Consider the following 14,901-nt stretch of genomic DNA (forward strand, 5'->3'; position numbering starts at 1 on the left):
CATTTTCCACATTATTTCCTCTGACAACTATTTCAGGTCACGTGTGCCGTTGTCGCTGTGCTGTTACATTATATATTTCTGGTGGTTTTCTTCGTAATGCTGGCACAGGGGTTGTTGGTACTCAAGTCAGTCATTTCCCTGTCATCCAGCTCTATAGTCAAATATTTGTTTCCTTTGATGTATGGTAGGTATTGAGTTGTTTATCTTACATCCAGATATACTTGTTATTTGAAGACACATTACAGATACAACTTGATGCACTTAGGGATCCGGGGGGGGATGAATTTTAGCAAAGAAATCACACAATAAATTTATTTATTAGTTATGTTAATAATACATACTAATCATTTATATTTCAACCAATTTTTAGATTATGTCGCCCCTCCCTCTAGTAAGTTGGCCGATTTGGTGGGGTTGGGAGGTGGCAATGGCATTAATTCCCCCTCCCCCATAAACTTTCGAGTGGGGGGGTCCAATTTATTAGTAGAAATCAATGAAATATCTATATGATTAAAACTTGTTATTGATATTTTAGCCTATCTTTATGTTAGGTCGTTCCCATGTTAGCCAATTGGGTGGGGTGGAGTGGGGGCAAATACATCTACTGAACTTCCCACCTAAACCCTTTGAGTTGGGGGGGGGCGGTCCTACTTTTATTTAGGAATCATAGTTTGTGAACAAAATTAGTTGAATTACTATATCATTTTTAGATCTATATTATGTCGCTATCCTTCTGGTATCTTAGCCGATTCGATGAGGTGTGGAGGGGTGATTGCTTCTACTGCCCTCCCCTCTCTAGCCTTCTGAGTGGGGCGGGGGCGGTCCTATTTTTGTGGAGAAATCATAGTTTGTGAACAAAATTAGTTGAATATCTATATAATATAAGCGACTTATAGATATTTGTATATTATGTCGCACACACACTCTGATTTAAAATTTTATCATTTGTAAATTTAAATGAAAAGGGTTGTACCAGGTGGGAGGGACGATACATGCAATCACCCTCCGCCCATAGGAGAAACCAATACTTTTTTCTTTTTTTTATTTTAGTTAAGAAATTACAAAATTGGAAAAAAAATGTTCCTAATATAATTTATATATGCTATAAATTAAATTCTTATATCGAGTCGCCCCACCCCTATTCTTTAAAATGTTTAAATTTCTCTGCATATGGGAAGTGGGAGATGTAGTGTGTACAAAAACTTGACCAGACAAATGTAGAGAATGAGATCTAGATTTATATTATCGTGGATATAAATGGCAACGAATTTTTACTAAAAGGTAGTATTGGTAACCTTAACAAGTAAACCTGTTTGCCTACTGCTTTGTTTAGACTTGCATTGTTTAAATTGTTGAAAAAAACATGTCCCTCTCTGCCTAAATACTTACTTCAAAAAGTGGGCGGAGTCATTGAGGCATCACGACTGATACCATCGATACTTCACATCTCTCTGCCCCTTACTGATTTCAATATTTTATATTCGATACTTTTCGAAACCAACCCTTGATGTTTTTCTTGACGTCATTCTTGACGTCATCCTTTCAGTCTCACTTCCGTCAGTTACTCTGTCTTCCAGACCGTAGACTTGATTTGTTGAAAGATCATTAAGTCCTTTTTTGTTCGTGTTTTTTTAAGACAGTGGTACACAAACTACGGCCTGTGATGCGAAGGCATCCAGCCCCACAACATTTTAGCTTATAGGCTTGGTTCCGTTGTAGACATAGGCGTATTGAGGGGGGGGGGGGTAATGGGGGAACGATTCCCCGGGCGCAATCCTTAGGGGGTGCGCCACACGCAGGGAGGTGCAAAAAAATAATAATTATTGTAGATATTTTAGTTAGGTAATATACTCTAAGGTTATTTCTATTATATTATTATTAAATACTTAATTATTTATATACGCTTAGATTTCTATTTGATGTTCATGGCAAATTGGGGGCGGGGGAGCGCCAATAAAATGTTCTTGCCCCGGGCGCCACGTTTTGCTCACTACGCCTCTGATTGTAGCTGACGATTTTTTTTTTTCATTTGGACCCACCCCCTCCACGCCCTCAAGACGAAACGGTTGTGCATCTCAGACTAAAGTCGTGTTGAGCACCTTACCACAAGTCTGATTCCCTGTTGTAACTGCTGCCTGCATTGTGGCGCACGTCCAAGGCATTAGGCGTCTTTGTAAAGTCACTCCGTCAATAAAGCCAAGACACATAGTTATAACTAAGAAAGACATAAGACGCAATTTTCAAAAGAAAGTCTTCACATGACAGACTTTTTAGAACGTTGTTTTCTTGTGAAATCCACAAATCTTCTCCCATGTATTTCTCTTTTAGGTGTACCTTTAATCATTGTCATCGTGTCAGTGTCAGTGACAGGAGCTGATGGATATGGCAATGCCAAAATGTAAGTAACTAACGACAATACCTAGGCCTCCTTCAGTTGCAAAGCCACTGTGGAACACCTCATAGAAATCACATGAAAGCCTGGGCCGAAACGAAGTTAAACTAATGGCAACTGTAAAAAGAAAAGAGACATATTAAACAATCAAAATATACAAAATAATGTTTGGTAAATATTCGATATATATGTTTAACTAATGTTTGTGAGGACCTGTTTGGGTCAAAACATTTGGGAAGCTCTAAACATTTGGCCAGGTATCTGAATGCCCGAAAAGAAATAAAAATAAATAAAGTCGGCCTTTAATGTTTTGGCTTCAACAGCGAAATGAGATAAATGCTGCCCTTCCCCGAGTCTACTAAAGATAGGTGTCTGTAGCCTTACCTGAGTCTACTAAAGATAGGTGTCTGTAGCCTTCCCCGAGTCTACTAAATATAGGTGTCAGTAGCCTTACCCGAGTCTACTAAATATAGGTGTCTGTAGCCTTCCCCGAGTCTACTAAAGATAAGTGTCTGTAACCTTACCCGAGTCTACTAATGATAGGTGTCTGTAGCCTTACCCGAGTCTACTAAAGATAGGTATCTGTAGCCTTACCCGAGTCTACTAAAGATAGGTATCTGTAGCCTTACCCGAGTCTACTAAAGATAGGTATCTGTAGCCTTACCTGAGTCTACTAAAGATAGGTGTCTGTAGCCTTACCCAAGTCTACTAAAGATAGGTGTCTGTAGCCTTACCCAAGTCTACTAAAGATAGGTGTTTATAGCCTTACTCAAGTCTACTAAAGATAGGTGTCTGTAGCCTTACCCGAGTCTACTAAAGATAGGTGTCTGTAGCCTTACCCAAGTCTACTAAAGATAGGTGTTTATAGCCTTACTCAAGTCTACTAAAGATAGGTGTTTATAGCTTTACCCAAGTCTACTAAAGATAGGTGTCTATAGTCTTACCCGAGTCTACTAAATATAGGTGTCTGTAGCCTTACCCAAGTCTACTAAAGATAGGTGTTTATAGCCTTACTCAAGTCTACTAAAGATAGGTGTCTGTAGCCTTACCCAAGTCTACTAAAGATAGGTGTCTGTAGCCTTACCCAAGTCTACTAAAGATAGGTGTTTATAGCCTTACTCAAGTCTACTAAAGATAGGTGTTTATAGCTTTACCCAAGTCTACTAAAGATAGGTGTCTATAGTCTTACCCGAGTCTACTAAATATAGGTGTCTATAGTCTTACCCGAGTCTACTAAAGATAGGTGTCTATAGTCTTACCCGAGTCTACTAAAGATAGGTGTCTATAGTCTTACCCGAGTCTACTAAAGATAGGTGTCTTATCTTATAAAATAAAGACGTTACTTCAAAAAAAGAAGATGATTACGTCCTATGCGTTATGCATTTAGTCATGGATATTATCCAATGACCTAAATTCTGCCAAGTCACTGGTTTTCCTGGCTAGCTCAGGCAACCCATTCCATGCTCTAATAGCACTAGGGAAGAAGGAGCATTTGTACAAATTTGTCCTAGCGTATGTGACGAGGAATGTGCCTTTATCTTTGTGTCTTTCAGAGTATTTTATTAAATTTTGTTTTTCTATTTGAAGATTATGCTTCAGTGTTTTATGTATATTTGCTACTTTGTCTGTAGTCTTACCCGAGTCTACTAAAGATAGGTGTCTGTAGTTTTATTCTGCGCTTGAGGTACAAGAATGAGACAAATAAGCGGGGGGAAACATTTGAAGAATCGACATGCTATCCACCCAAAACGTGTATTTCTACTTTGCTCACCAGGTGCTGGCTCGATAACAGTCAAGGTCTCTTGTGGGCATTTGCTGCACCAGTTTGCACCGTTTTGTTGGTAACAAATTCTTCTTTTCAACTATTACAATACACGTTTAGGCAAAGAGCAGTTTGAACCAGAATACACATTTATTGAAAGATGTTTTACAGAGGGAAACATTTCATGATGGTTAAATTTGAAATCAATAGAAAATGGAAGTTTAGAGGTTCATTAAGTGATCTACTGTTGTATAGGACAGTAAAGGGATGAAGGCGTGTGGAAGTGATCAAGAGATTAACCTCTCCTCGGGTCCATTGGGGTTGTTGATTTGCGTCTTATAATCCCCAACGTTGATAATGAATAGAGACTAGCAAGTGGCTACTAAGTGCCTGGCCACCAGCCCATCATTGTTCATTGGTCAACTTCTTTCTTGCTCTCTTATCCTGCTTGCTGGATTGACATGTTGACCATTCATCTGCTGCATCTCAAAACAATAAGTAAATAAACTCTCTGAATAGATTTAATAGACCTCTACTCAGACCCATACGTTGTGGTCTGCCAATGAATGTGTTTCATGATGTCCCACAGCAGGACACAACAACGTCATCAAAGATGTCCAATACAAATAACGAAGCTAATCAATCGTTTGATTCACAGCTTAGAATGTTATCTATTAAGCCTCATTTTTTAAAACCAAAATTTAAAGTGTGTGTATAGAGTCTTTTTGCTTGTAGCATTGTTACATCGCGTTTGTTGTGTATTTCAGGCGAACTTTATTGTTCTTATTGTGGTATTGAGAACTATGCAAACATCTCACGCCTTGATGACTAAAGAGTTAAACATTAAAATTAAGTAAGTTTCATCAATTTCTGAGCAAACGCTTTAGTTCATTGTTAAATAACAAAATATTTTATTGGACAGATTCAACAACACGAGATACTAGGTTAATTTTCCTTTATATCAACAACAACAACAATGTCATGCATGCACCAAGACTCTATGGGATTAATTTTTGACTTGTTTTTTATATTTTCGCAGGTCAATAATTAGGTCAGTCTGTATTCTGTCTCCAATCTTAGGCATTACCTGGGCATTTGGTGTGCTGGCCATTAGTCTTGACCAAGTTGCTTTCCAATATCTCTTTGCCATTAGCAATTCACTTCAGGTAAACGTGATCTTTCACTATGTCGTGTAAATATATCGTAGCATGCTATATAATAAAGTGTTAATCAAATATATCTGAGGTTTATTTGTATAGTCAAAGTAATTAGCATTTTGAGGTCCTCATAAAATAGAAATTGTTAACCAATCCAAACCAATCATAGTCATGTCAGCTGTCATGTCTGCTGTTACTTTCACCAAGACTTTGGTTCATAGAAAGGGCCGTTGTATTTTCATATAATATAGCTTCACGACTAAAGTATTCTAAGTACTTTGTTTGCAGAGTAGAAACATTAGCATCTAAATCTAGTAGTCTCAAATCAAATTGGTTTGTATAGTAGAAACATTAGCATCTAAATCTAGTAGTCTCAAATCAAATTGGTTTGTAGAGTAGAAACATTAGCATCTAAATCTAGTAGTCTCAAATCAAATTGGTTTGTAGAGTAGAAACATTAGCATCTAAATCTAGTAGTCTCAAATCAAATTGGTTTGTAGAGTAGAAACATTAGCATCTAAATCTAGTAGTCTCAAATCAAATTGGTTTGTAGAGTAGAAACATTAGCATCTAAATCTAGTAGTCTCAAATCAAATTGGTTTGTAGAGTAGAAACATTAGCATCTAAATCTAGTAGTCTCAAATCAAATTGGTTTGTAGAGTAGAAACATTAGCATCTAAATCTTGTAGTCTCAAATCAAATTGGTTTGTAGAGTAGAAACATTAGCATCTAAATCTAGTAGTCTCAAATCAAATTGGTTTGTAGAGTAGAAACATTAGCATCTAAATCTAGTAGTCTCAAATCAAATTGGTTTGTAGAGTAGAAACATTAGCATCTAAATCTAGTAGTCTCAAATCAAATTGGTTTGTAGAGTAGAAACATTAGCATCTAAATCTAGTAGTCTCAAATCAAATTGGTTTGTAGAGTAGAAACATTAGCATCTAAGTCTATTAGTTTCAATCAAATTGGTTTGCAGAGTAGAAACACTAGCATCTAAATCTAGTAGTCTCAAATCAAATTGTATCCACTTGAGTTATTTACTTAATATTACAGATTAATAATAATAATAATAAAGTATTGAGGCGTCAACGTTGTACAAGAGTGTGCTAGAACAAACGTAATGTAGGTCGCACACATTTGTCACAAAACCAAAGTAGTTGTTTGATGCAGATAGTATACAACTTTTTTTTTGAATAGACTCAACGTCTATCACTACTATGTTTCTATTTCAGGGTTTGTCCATCTTTCTATGTCAGTGCATCCTTCAACACCAAGTAAGTTGATGGTTACAAAATCTACTAAGTGTTAAAATAGTCTACTTTGAAAGTTTAAATCTGGATGGTTCTTGACTTGTCCAAGTATTTGGTGGACTCAACAGATAACCTGTCTCTGTCTTCTATTGTCCAGGTATTTGATGGACTTAGAGCAATTATACGTAGACATCGCGCGGCTAGACTGGACTCAACGTCAAAATTGACCAATACTTCAATGCAGGTAACATTTCGTTTCTTTTACACTTCAAGTAACCTTTGATCCGAGGGGGAAAAGGGGATCACGCAGCAACTAATGATCCCCACTCGTCATGATCAGAAGCCACCTGCTTCTTTTTTCCAGTTTTGAATACTGAAGCGAATATTCTGTAGTTTTGACTACTGGAGCGAATATTCTGTAGTTTTGACTACTGGAGATGTTCTGTAGTTTTGACTACTGGAGCGAATATTCTGCAGTTTTGACTACTGGAGCGAATGTTCTGTAGTTTTGACTACTGGAGCGAATGTTCTGTAGTTTTGACTACTGGAGCGAATGTTCTGTAGTTTTGACTACTGTGGCGAATGTTCTGTAGTTTTGACTATTGTAGCGGATGTTCCTCTAGCTTCTAAAATAGATCTTCATGCATAAATACAATCTTATTTCCTTATTTTCTCCAATTTGTATGTTTAAAAGTTTCTATTTTTAAAACGTGGAGGCGTGTATAGACAGCACAATCTTGCAATGAGGTACATCCGGTCCTCAGCTACATTATGAAAGATTCAATCTTTGAACCGTGTGGTTCTCTGAATGCATGTAGGATTTCATCCATTCTAACAAAAAAGTTGTAATGTAGAGATACAATATCTGTTTTAAACCATTTGTTGCATGAAATATTAAACTGAATGTTGTCTTCAATTCCCTCAGGACAAAGTGTTTTCAGACTCTACATTGCAGAGAACAACAAACTCAACAGAGAGTAAGTACCAAGTACAGTTAATTTGTTTATCATGGCTACGATTGAAAGATTGTCTACGGATTGCTGTGCATTCGCATGAGTTGGAGCCCTATTTCTATTTAGAGTTGGAGCCTGTTTCTGTTAAGAGTTAGAGCCTATTTCTCTTAACAGTTGGAGCCTGTTTCTCTTAACAGTTGGAGCCTATTTCTCTTAACAGTTGGAGCCTGTTTCTGTTAAGAGTTAGAGCCTGTTTCTCTTAACAGTTGGAGCCTGTTTCTCTTAACAGTTGGAGCCTATTTCTCTTAACAGTTGGAGCCTGTTTCTGTTAAGAGTTAGAGCCTGTTTCTCTTAACAGTTGGAGCCTATTTCTCTTAACAGTTGGAGCCTATTTCTCTTAACAGTTGGAGCCTGTTTCTGTATACAGTTGGAGCCTGTTTCTGTATACAGTTGGAGCCTGTTTCTGTATACAGTTGGAGCCTGTTTCTGTATAGAGTTGGAGCCTGTTTCTATTAAGAGTTGGCGCTTCTTTCTGGTGAGATTTGGAGACTTTTTATGTCGAGAGCTAGAGCCTGTTTCTAATTTTAGCTGGAGCCTGTTTCTATGACTCAGTTCTGCTCCTGTCTTGTGTCTTCATTTATTTTTTCTTGCATTGGTTTTTACAGTGAGTCACTGAGAGGTTCAGTCCCAGGGTCTATATTGAACGGTTGCATTTCCAATTTGATACTTTAAAATGATAATTTTGCCCAGCTAGCGCTCTATTTTCTTTGCTTAGCTGGCCGAAGTGCAGAATGATCAAGTTGTAGGAATTATTAATTCATAGACGCAGTCAGTCCATTCTGCATTACGATAGTACATGAACTTTACAAAAGTACTTACACATTTTTAGAGAGGTCAAACCTTTGATGTCGTCCTTTGACTTTAGTTCGACTCATGTCAAGACGTTGGTAGAGTAGTGAAAGTAATGATTTGTTTTCATTTCCATAGATTGAGTAGGTTAGAATAATGATGGGTTATTGAATATTTTTTATTGAATGATTTCATTTTCGAATTGGAATAATGTCGATGAAGTAGAAAACTATTTGATAATAAAAAACTAACATTTGAAACCTTTCATTTGTCTGTCTTCCAGCTGAAACTCTAAGTAAAGAAACAGTCACTTGCGATGAGAAGTCACTATAAAAATGTCATACAATTGAACATTTCATAACATTTAAACCATTATATTATGTGCGACAGAGCTCGTCTGCAGCACATCAACATATAGTGCCAGACTAAACCTGAGAAACAGTTTGTTGTAAGACGGGTGTGAATGTATGTACATATATACTTAAGGTTTTGTATATAGGTATATGAATGTATTAAAGCTAATTATTTATTTCTCTTTTTTTTTTCGTTTTACTTGACAGATGTTACAATCAGACTTATTAAACATTTACAATAATATAGAATTGGAGTTGAGTTTATTTTGTAAAACTGTGTTCATAATTTTGTCCCAGTAACACAAGAACTATCCAAAGGATTATATTGTTGTAAATCTTATACAGGCAACTCAACGAAGTTCTACAGTAATAAATAATTGTGTTTATTTACCAGGACAAACACATAACAGCCTTCTGCAATTAAAGAGTCTTGTTACTAATTATACCAGTCCTTTCACCAGCAACCTAAATACGGACCAAAGACAGCCTTCCCCGCTTCGCTCCAGGTCCCCACTACAGTCTTCAGGAAGAACAAGAGACGGCTCCTTAGTTTCCAACAATTCCGACTCTCCACAATCACGTGATACACTGTTCTTTCCTCTCTCCCAGCGTCTTCTTGTTCTGGTTCAATAGTGCGCTCGTGCGCACCACAAGAATTTGTGCAAGGCAGGGTTACAACAACTATATAACATTGAGTAGCTTTGAGTCAACAATTTATTTATAGAATCATGTCAAAGTGAATCTTGTTGCTATTTACACAGTCAGAGGACGGAAACCAATTAGTACCTGGTGCTCACATCGGTATGTTGTACAAAGTAGAGGTATCATTCACAGCTGCTAAGTAATATGCCTCCAGAACTATAGTTTCGTTCTATAAAGCTATATGTTTTGTTGATCGCTAATCTTGCCTCCCTTTGTTAATCATCTTAAGCTGGAGAGAAAGTTGGAAAATGTATCTTTACCTACGTTAGGGCCTTCACTTTTCTCTGATGGATTGATACCATGACCTTTAACATTTGTGTGTTTATGAAATGGGACTCTGAATGTATAGCCTACCAAGAAAGTGTGACGGATCTTTAATTTTTTGTGGAACATAATAATAATCCAACATATTTGTTTTTATAATGAAAGTGTGGCTATTTAAAAAAACAACAACATAAAAACGGCATTATGAAGCAAATATGGCGACATTCTTGTTTTGAGCGCGAATAAAGATAAACTCCTGCATAGAGATTGATGGATCATCAATGAGAATATTTACCAAAAAGAGAGAAAAATGAGTTTGTGGTAAAGCTAGCTACATTGATTCTCTCATTTTAAATAGAAAATTGAAGCCATTTTCGGACGCGTAAAAAATATACTTCAAATAGCTCATTCATTAATGGAAGTCCTAGACCCGCGAGTTTCTTAGAGGCCCTATTTCAGGGGAATTTCATTTCGTTTTTGTATCTTTTCTGTCACGTGGCCCGCGACATGAATGTTGGAAATCAAAATGGCCCGAATGGTCAAAATGGTCGAATTAGGTTGGGCATAACTGGTTTAGACATTTGACTCGCATAAATCAGTGTTACGGTTTACTAAGTAGAAATAAAGGAAGCAAACTAACAAAAGATTGCAAGTAACTGAAACGAAGAACTAGATGATTGGACAAAGACGTGAAAAGTCATTTAGGAAGAGACGTTTGGGCTTTAGGGCAAGTTAGTTCAAGTAGTCTGCTGCTCGTTTTACAGTTCTTCTCCTTTAGGTTTCTACACCCAAGTGGCGCGTTCAATGAAGCGGTAGATTACTCAGGACTCTGGGCCATCTTCGTCCGGACTAGTATGTATACTTCATCCTGTTCACTTTCAATAGGGATAACCTGTTCAAACTTGATGTCTCAGTTACACATTTCAAAATACGAGAACCTCGCATCAAAACAATGATAACATTCATTTTATAAAGGCAATGGAACGTCCCTTGCTTGGATGTATGCCCAAGGTGACAAATTTAGTCATGTTACATCATGGTGTAGCCAGTGTACAAAGTACAAGCTCTATATTTCAAAAAGCATATTTTATATTTTGTTGTCTGAATCAAATTTCTAAAAGCTCTTCCACGTTAGAAATTTGTAGTAGTTAGTTAGCAATTTGTAGTAGTTAGTTAGCAATTTGTAGTAGTTAGTTAGCAATTTGTCACACACATAGTTCCAAAAGTCTTCCTGTTTTCTTCTTCTCATTTGAATACGTTTGAATACGTTTTTCACATTAGAATCGATATCACCCACCCACCCACCCACGTGTCTCCTTTCTTTCTTGCTGTACTTTTATTGCTTCAAAAATGTCAACAGGATCTTAACACTTCAACTGTAAACAAAGATGATATTTCTATTTATTAGGAAGCTTCCTTATGCAGAAGCTCATAGAAACCAGGATTCTTGAGCTGATTCTGTGGAGGCAAGTAGTGGACTATTATTGTTATTACTTTCTACTTCTAACTTCTTCATTTAATGTTTTATCATTCTAATGTGTGCACATCCAATAGACATCGATTGGGATTCGGTACAATTACTGGAGTTTTCATGACAAAAAGTGTCCCTAAGCTTTAGTCATAAGCCCCTAATATTTAGACTGATATGTACGATAATAACCTGTAAGATGAGGATGATTATTTCAATTGCACACAGTGTCAACCGAAGCAATAATTTCATTAATTCTTAGGTTTTAAGAAACATAGAACATACGCGGGGTTACTGAAGAAACTAGTTCCACTTCAGTTCACCTTCATTTAGCCTTTAGTCTGTTGGAGCACCACACAAGATCTGTCAACCATCTTTCTCCATTCCTCTCTGTTCTTTGCCTTGGATAGAACTTCATTTACTCATAGGCCTATCCATTCTTTCATGTCTTTCCATCGCTTAGTCTGTCTTCATCTTCTTCTTTCTGGTGCTGTTCCCTGAAGGAAGGTCTTAGGGAGTCCTGAGCACCACGTGATGTGGCCTACCAGCTCGATATAGTCAATTAGCCTCGAAACAAAAACGATCATTTAATCTTGACCTTTTCTGACCCAATGAATGTTAATCTGTCGTACTCACACATAACAATACCTATACATTGTCACAGTTGTGGGTCCGTTTTGGTTTTGGAAACACATCAACTGCCTAGAACAAGACATGACACTACGTAGTCCTACATACATAACATCTGCCTTCTTTAACTTGAAACTAAAGTGTAAAACGTGATTCAATCAACACATTGTATTCTGGGAAGTGGTCAACCCTTGTACCCATGCTTGCTCTTCTATCTACAAGTAACACTCTAATATCGTGGTCTGACTAAATCACAGCTGTAGTACTTAGGACGCGGAATGTCAAATAATTGATGAGTGTTTGACATTCTAAATCAAATTTGACAACGTTGTCTATCAATAATGCCTAACAGGGGCGGACTGGGTATCAAAATCGGCCCGGGCATTACAATAAAAACCGGCCCACAAATGGCATGTCATATCATGGGCGTAGCAATGATTTTTTTCGGTGGGGAGAGGAGATTTTTTTTAACACCCTCCGCAATATATATATATATAAAGTTTGTGTGTGTACCTTCATTACATTCTGATCTTTCATTCTTTGAAACGTTTTTTGCTACACTAGAATACTTTCTACCTATAATTAGGGGAAAGACAGTACACACCACCATTAACAGCTAGGGAGTCTGAGGAAGCGCTCCCCCAGATTCGGAGGTATCTACAGTGCAATTAACCTGTTACTCTTCCGCTAAAAAATTCAAAAAACCAAATCTGCTATTCACTGCACTTAATTAATGGAGTGCAGTGACTGGTTGAAAATGGTAACTATAGTTTTGCCTTAGTTTTTGTATTAGAGGGGGAGGGTAACCACTAAACCCCTTTTGGCTACGCTAATGAAATTTGGCGAATGTGGTTTGCTTAAGTTGGCTGCACTGGGGCAGTAAGTAAAGTTTCCCTTTCAGACAATGAGGTCTGAGGCAAGTGATGGTTTGAACCCCCTCCCGCTACGCCCATGTTTCATATTATAGGTGTAAGCCTTATTCTCTTCAAAATTTCTAAAGTTTGTAGCGCATCGAAGACTGGGTGTATGCTTGCGTAGGATTACGTAATGTATTTTAATTATACATGTTTGTAGTCTGAAAACTATAAATAATACAATAGCAGCCTTAATGAGTTTGAAACATTTGGTATAACTTATAGATTACAGACGTTTTTTGTTTTAAAAAAATAAGATAGTTATGTCCTACGTATTTCATGTCAATCTAGCCATGTACGTTGATCTGTGACTTATAATATGCTAAGGCATTGGTTTTGCTGGCTGACTCAGGCAACCCATTCCATTAAAAGATTAGAAAATGCACAAGGTTAGAGAGGCACTTACTTAATGTGAAACGCTCTTGCTTCGTCTTAGTACATTCTCAAAAATGCGAATAGTATATGAATATATCATGACCATTATTTAAAAATATAAATCTACTTTCATTAAATATCAGATGTGACATCGCTATATACTCTATTATTAATGACTTCATTCTAAGCATAAGTTTGCCATCGTGTGTGTAGCAATTAATAGATGATATAGATCTAGATTATTATTTTTTTAATTAAATAATATTTAAGTATATAAAGTGTAGTATTTTCAGATCTATGTTATTAAAAGTAAAAAGAAAACTTGCTCTTTCTTTTCAAATCGCAGAAAGTAGAACTTTATACCCATATTGAGCTGTGAATAAGTTGGGTGGTTTGCAATTTCGCGGCTGTGTGTGTGTTAAATTTAATATCTATTAAGTTTTGTTAATGAGCTAATTGTCGCCCCTTTTTTTTCTTGGTTGAGTTAAATCAATGTTTTCTAACTTAACCTCTCTCATCCTTCTTTTTCGTTAACTGTCAAAAGACGGGAGAGGGAAGGAGCAAAAACAAATGGAAGTGCTATCAAACGTCCATACCGACCAGCAAAATGTTTAGGCCAAACACAGCCTCGAAGACATCAGAGCAGTGTTGATTGAAGTCTATGCCGCTCGTGCATAGCAAAAAGTACATTCTAACGTTTTGCAAATGATAATGATAATACGTACAGTGTACAGTGTACATTTATTTTATATTCTTGTTTAATTTTAAACAAAATTAATTTTAAAAAAGAACACAAAAAGACGTGCTCGGGCATCTGTGTCTTGCTGCTGCCATTTTTTTAAAAAGTTGTTTGCATTGCAAAAAAATTCTTGGTTGCGACCAGACCGGCGCATTTGGTGCCGGCCCACCGGGCATTTGCCCGTTTGCCCATATAACCAGTCCGCCCCTGATGCCTAACATAAGAGATGATTATCATCGGTCAACAATAAGGATGTTGAATTCCATTGTTGTGAACATAGTTTAAAATCAAACTTTGTCGAGTTGTTTACGTTTCTTTTTTAAACTGTCGTAAATAAAAATATATTATATATAAATTAAAAGTATGCCCTATTTATTAAATTACACAAAGCTGACAGCATACATAATACTCATCCTTCAGATTTGGGCTAGAAGTCAGTCACTCAATCCTATAGAAGGATCAAGAGGAAGAGTTTGGGTTTCTTTCACTACCCATGTCTAAAGAGTAGAATCCAAACCGTGTTTTTAAGTTAGACTCCTGGTCGTTTGGCTATTGAAACGTTGGGTTTTAATTTCGATTCCTAGAGTTCTGATTTTTATCTTCGAGATCTTAAGTATGTCCCTTTGTCAACACTTATGATTCTATAGCAATAACATAGGTTGGTGATGTTTGATCGTTGTTATTATTACATGACACCTTTAGTCAAAATGACCTGAAAATTCCTAGGAAAATTTTGATTATGCATGTTAGGACAGTACAGCTACGGACTTTACTTGATATAAACATTTCTCATTGGAAACTCCTAAGGGGAGATAACATTGAATTTTGTTTTCCTTTAAATAATCATAAATAATAAACAGCGTCGAAAAATTTAAAACATTTATAATAATAATTATTATAATTATAATAGTAATAATAATAATAATAATTATTATTATTATTATCAGAAAATGCATCAGTGGATACTGTTGTTGGGACTACAATGAATTCGTTTGTTTCCCCTCAACGAATGTTGACCCTGTCAGTGTCAGAGAATGATTAATTCTACAATAATAACATTAAAAAGATACAGTATTTTATGTAGATACGCAGA

At 36.6% G+C, this 14,901-nt stretch overlaps 1 protein-coding gene across 1 annotated transcript in view; it reads left to right on the top strand.

The window, feature by feature from the left end:
- Positions 1-8,965, top strand: part of LOC106064952 (adhesion G protein-coupled receptor L3-like) — a 30,219-nt gene extending 21,254 nt beyond the window's left edge. The window contains exons 15-23 of the mRNA XM_056030388.1: positions 37-184; positions 2,329-2,398; positions 4,167-4,233; positions 4,922-5,007; positions 5,194-5,320; positions 6,544-6,585; positions 6,719-6,805; positions 7,487-7,538; positions 8,647-8,965. Of these exons, the coding sequence (XP_055886363.1) occupies positions 37-184; positions 2,329-2,398; positions 4,167-4,233; positions 4,922-5,007; positions 5,194-5,320; positions 6,544-6,585; positions 6,719-6,805; positions 7,487-7,538; positions 8,647-8,696 (729 nt within the window). The 3' untranslated portion in view covers positions 8,697-8,965. The remainder of the gene's footprint in view (positions 1-36; positions 185-2,328; positions 2,399-4,166; positions 4,234-4,921; positions 5,008-5,193; positions 5,321-6,543; positions 6,586-6,718; positions 6,806-7,486; positions 7,539-8,646) is intronic.
- The last annotated feature ends 5,936 nt before the right edge of the window (positions 8,966-14,901 follow it).

The sequence above is a fragment of the Biomphalaria glabrata genome, chromosome 5 (assembly GCF_947242115.1).
Source record: "Biomphalaria glabrata chromosome 5, xgBioGlab47.1, whole genome shotgun sequence".
Taxonomy (NCBI): domain Eukaryota; kingdom Metazoa; phylum Mollusca; class Gastropoda; family Planorbidae; genus Biomphalaria; species Biomphalaria glabrata.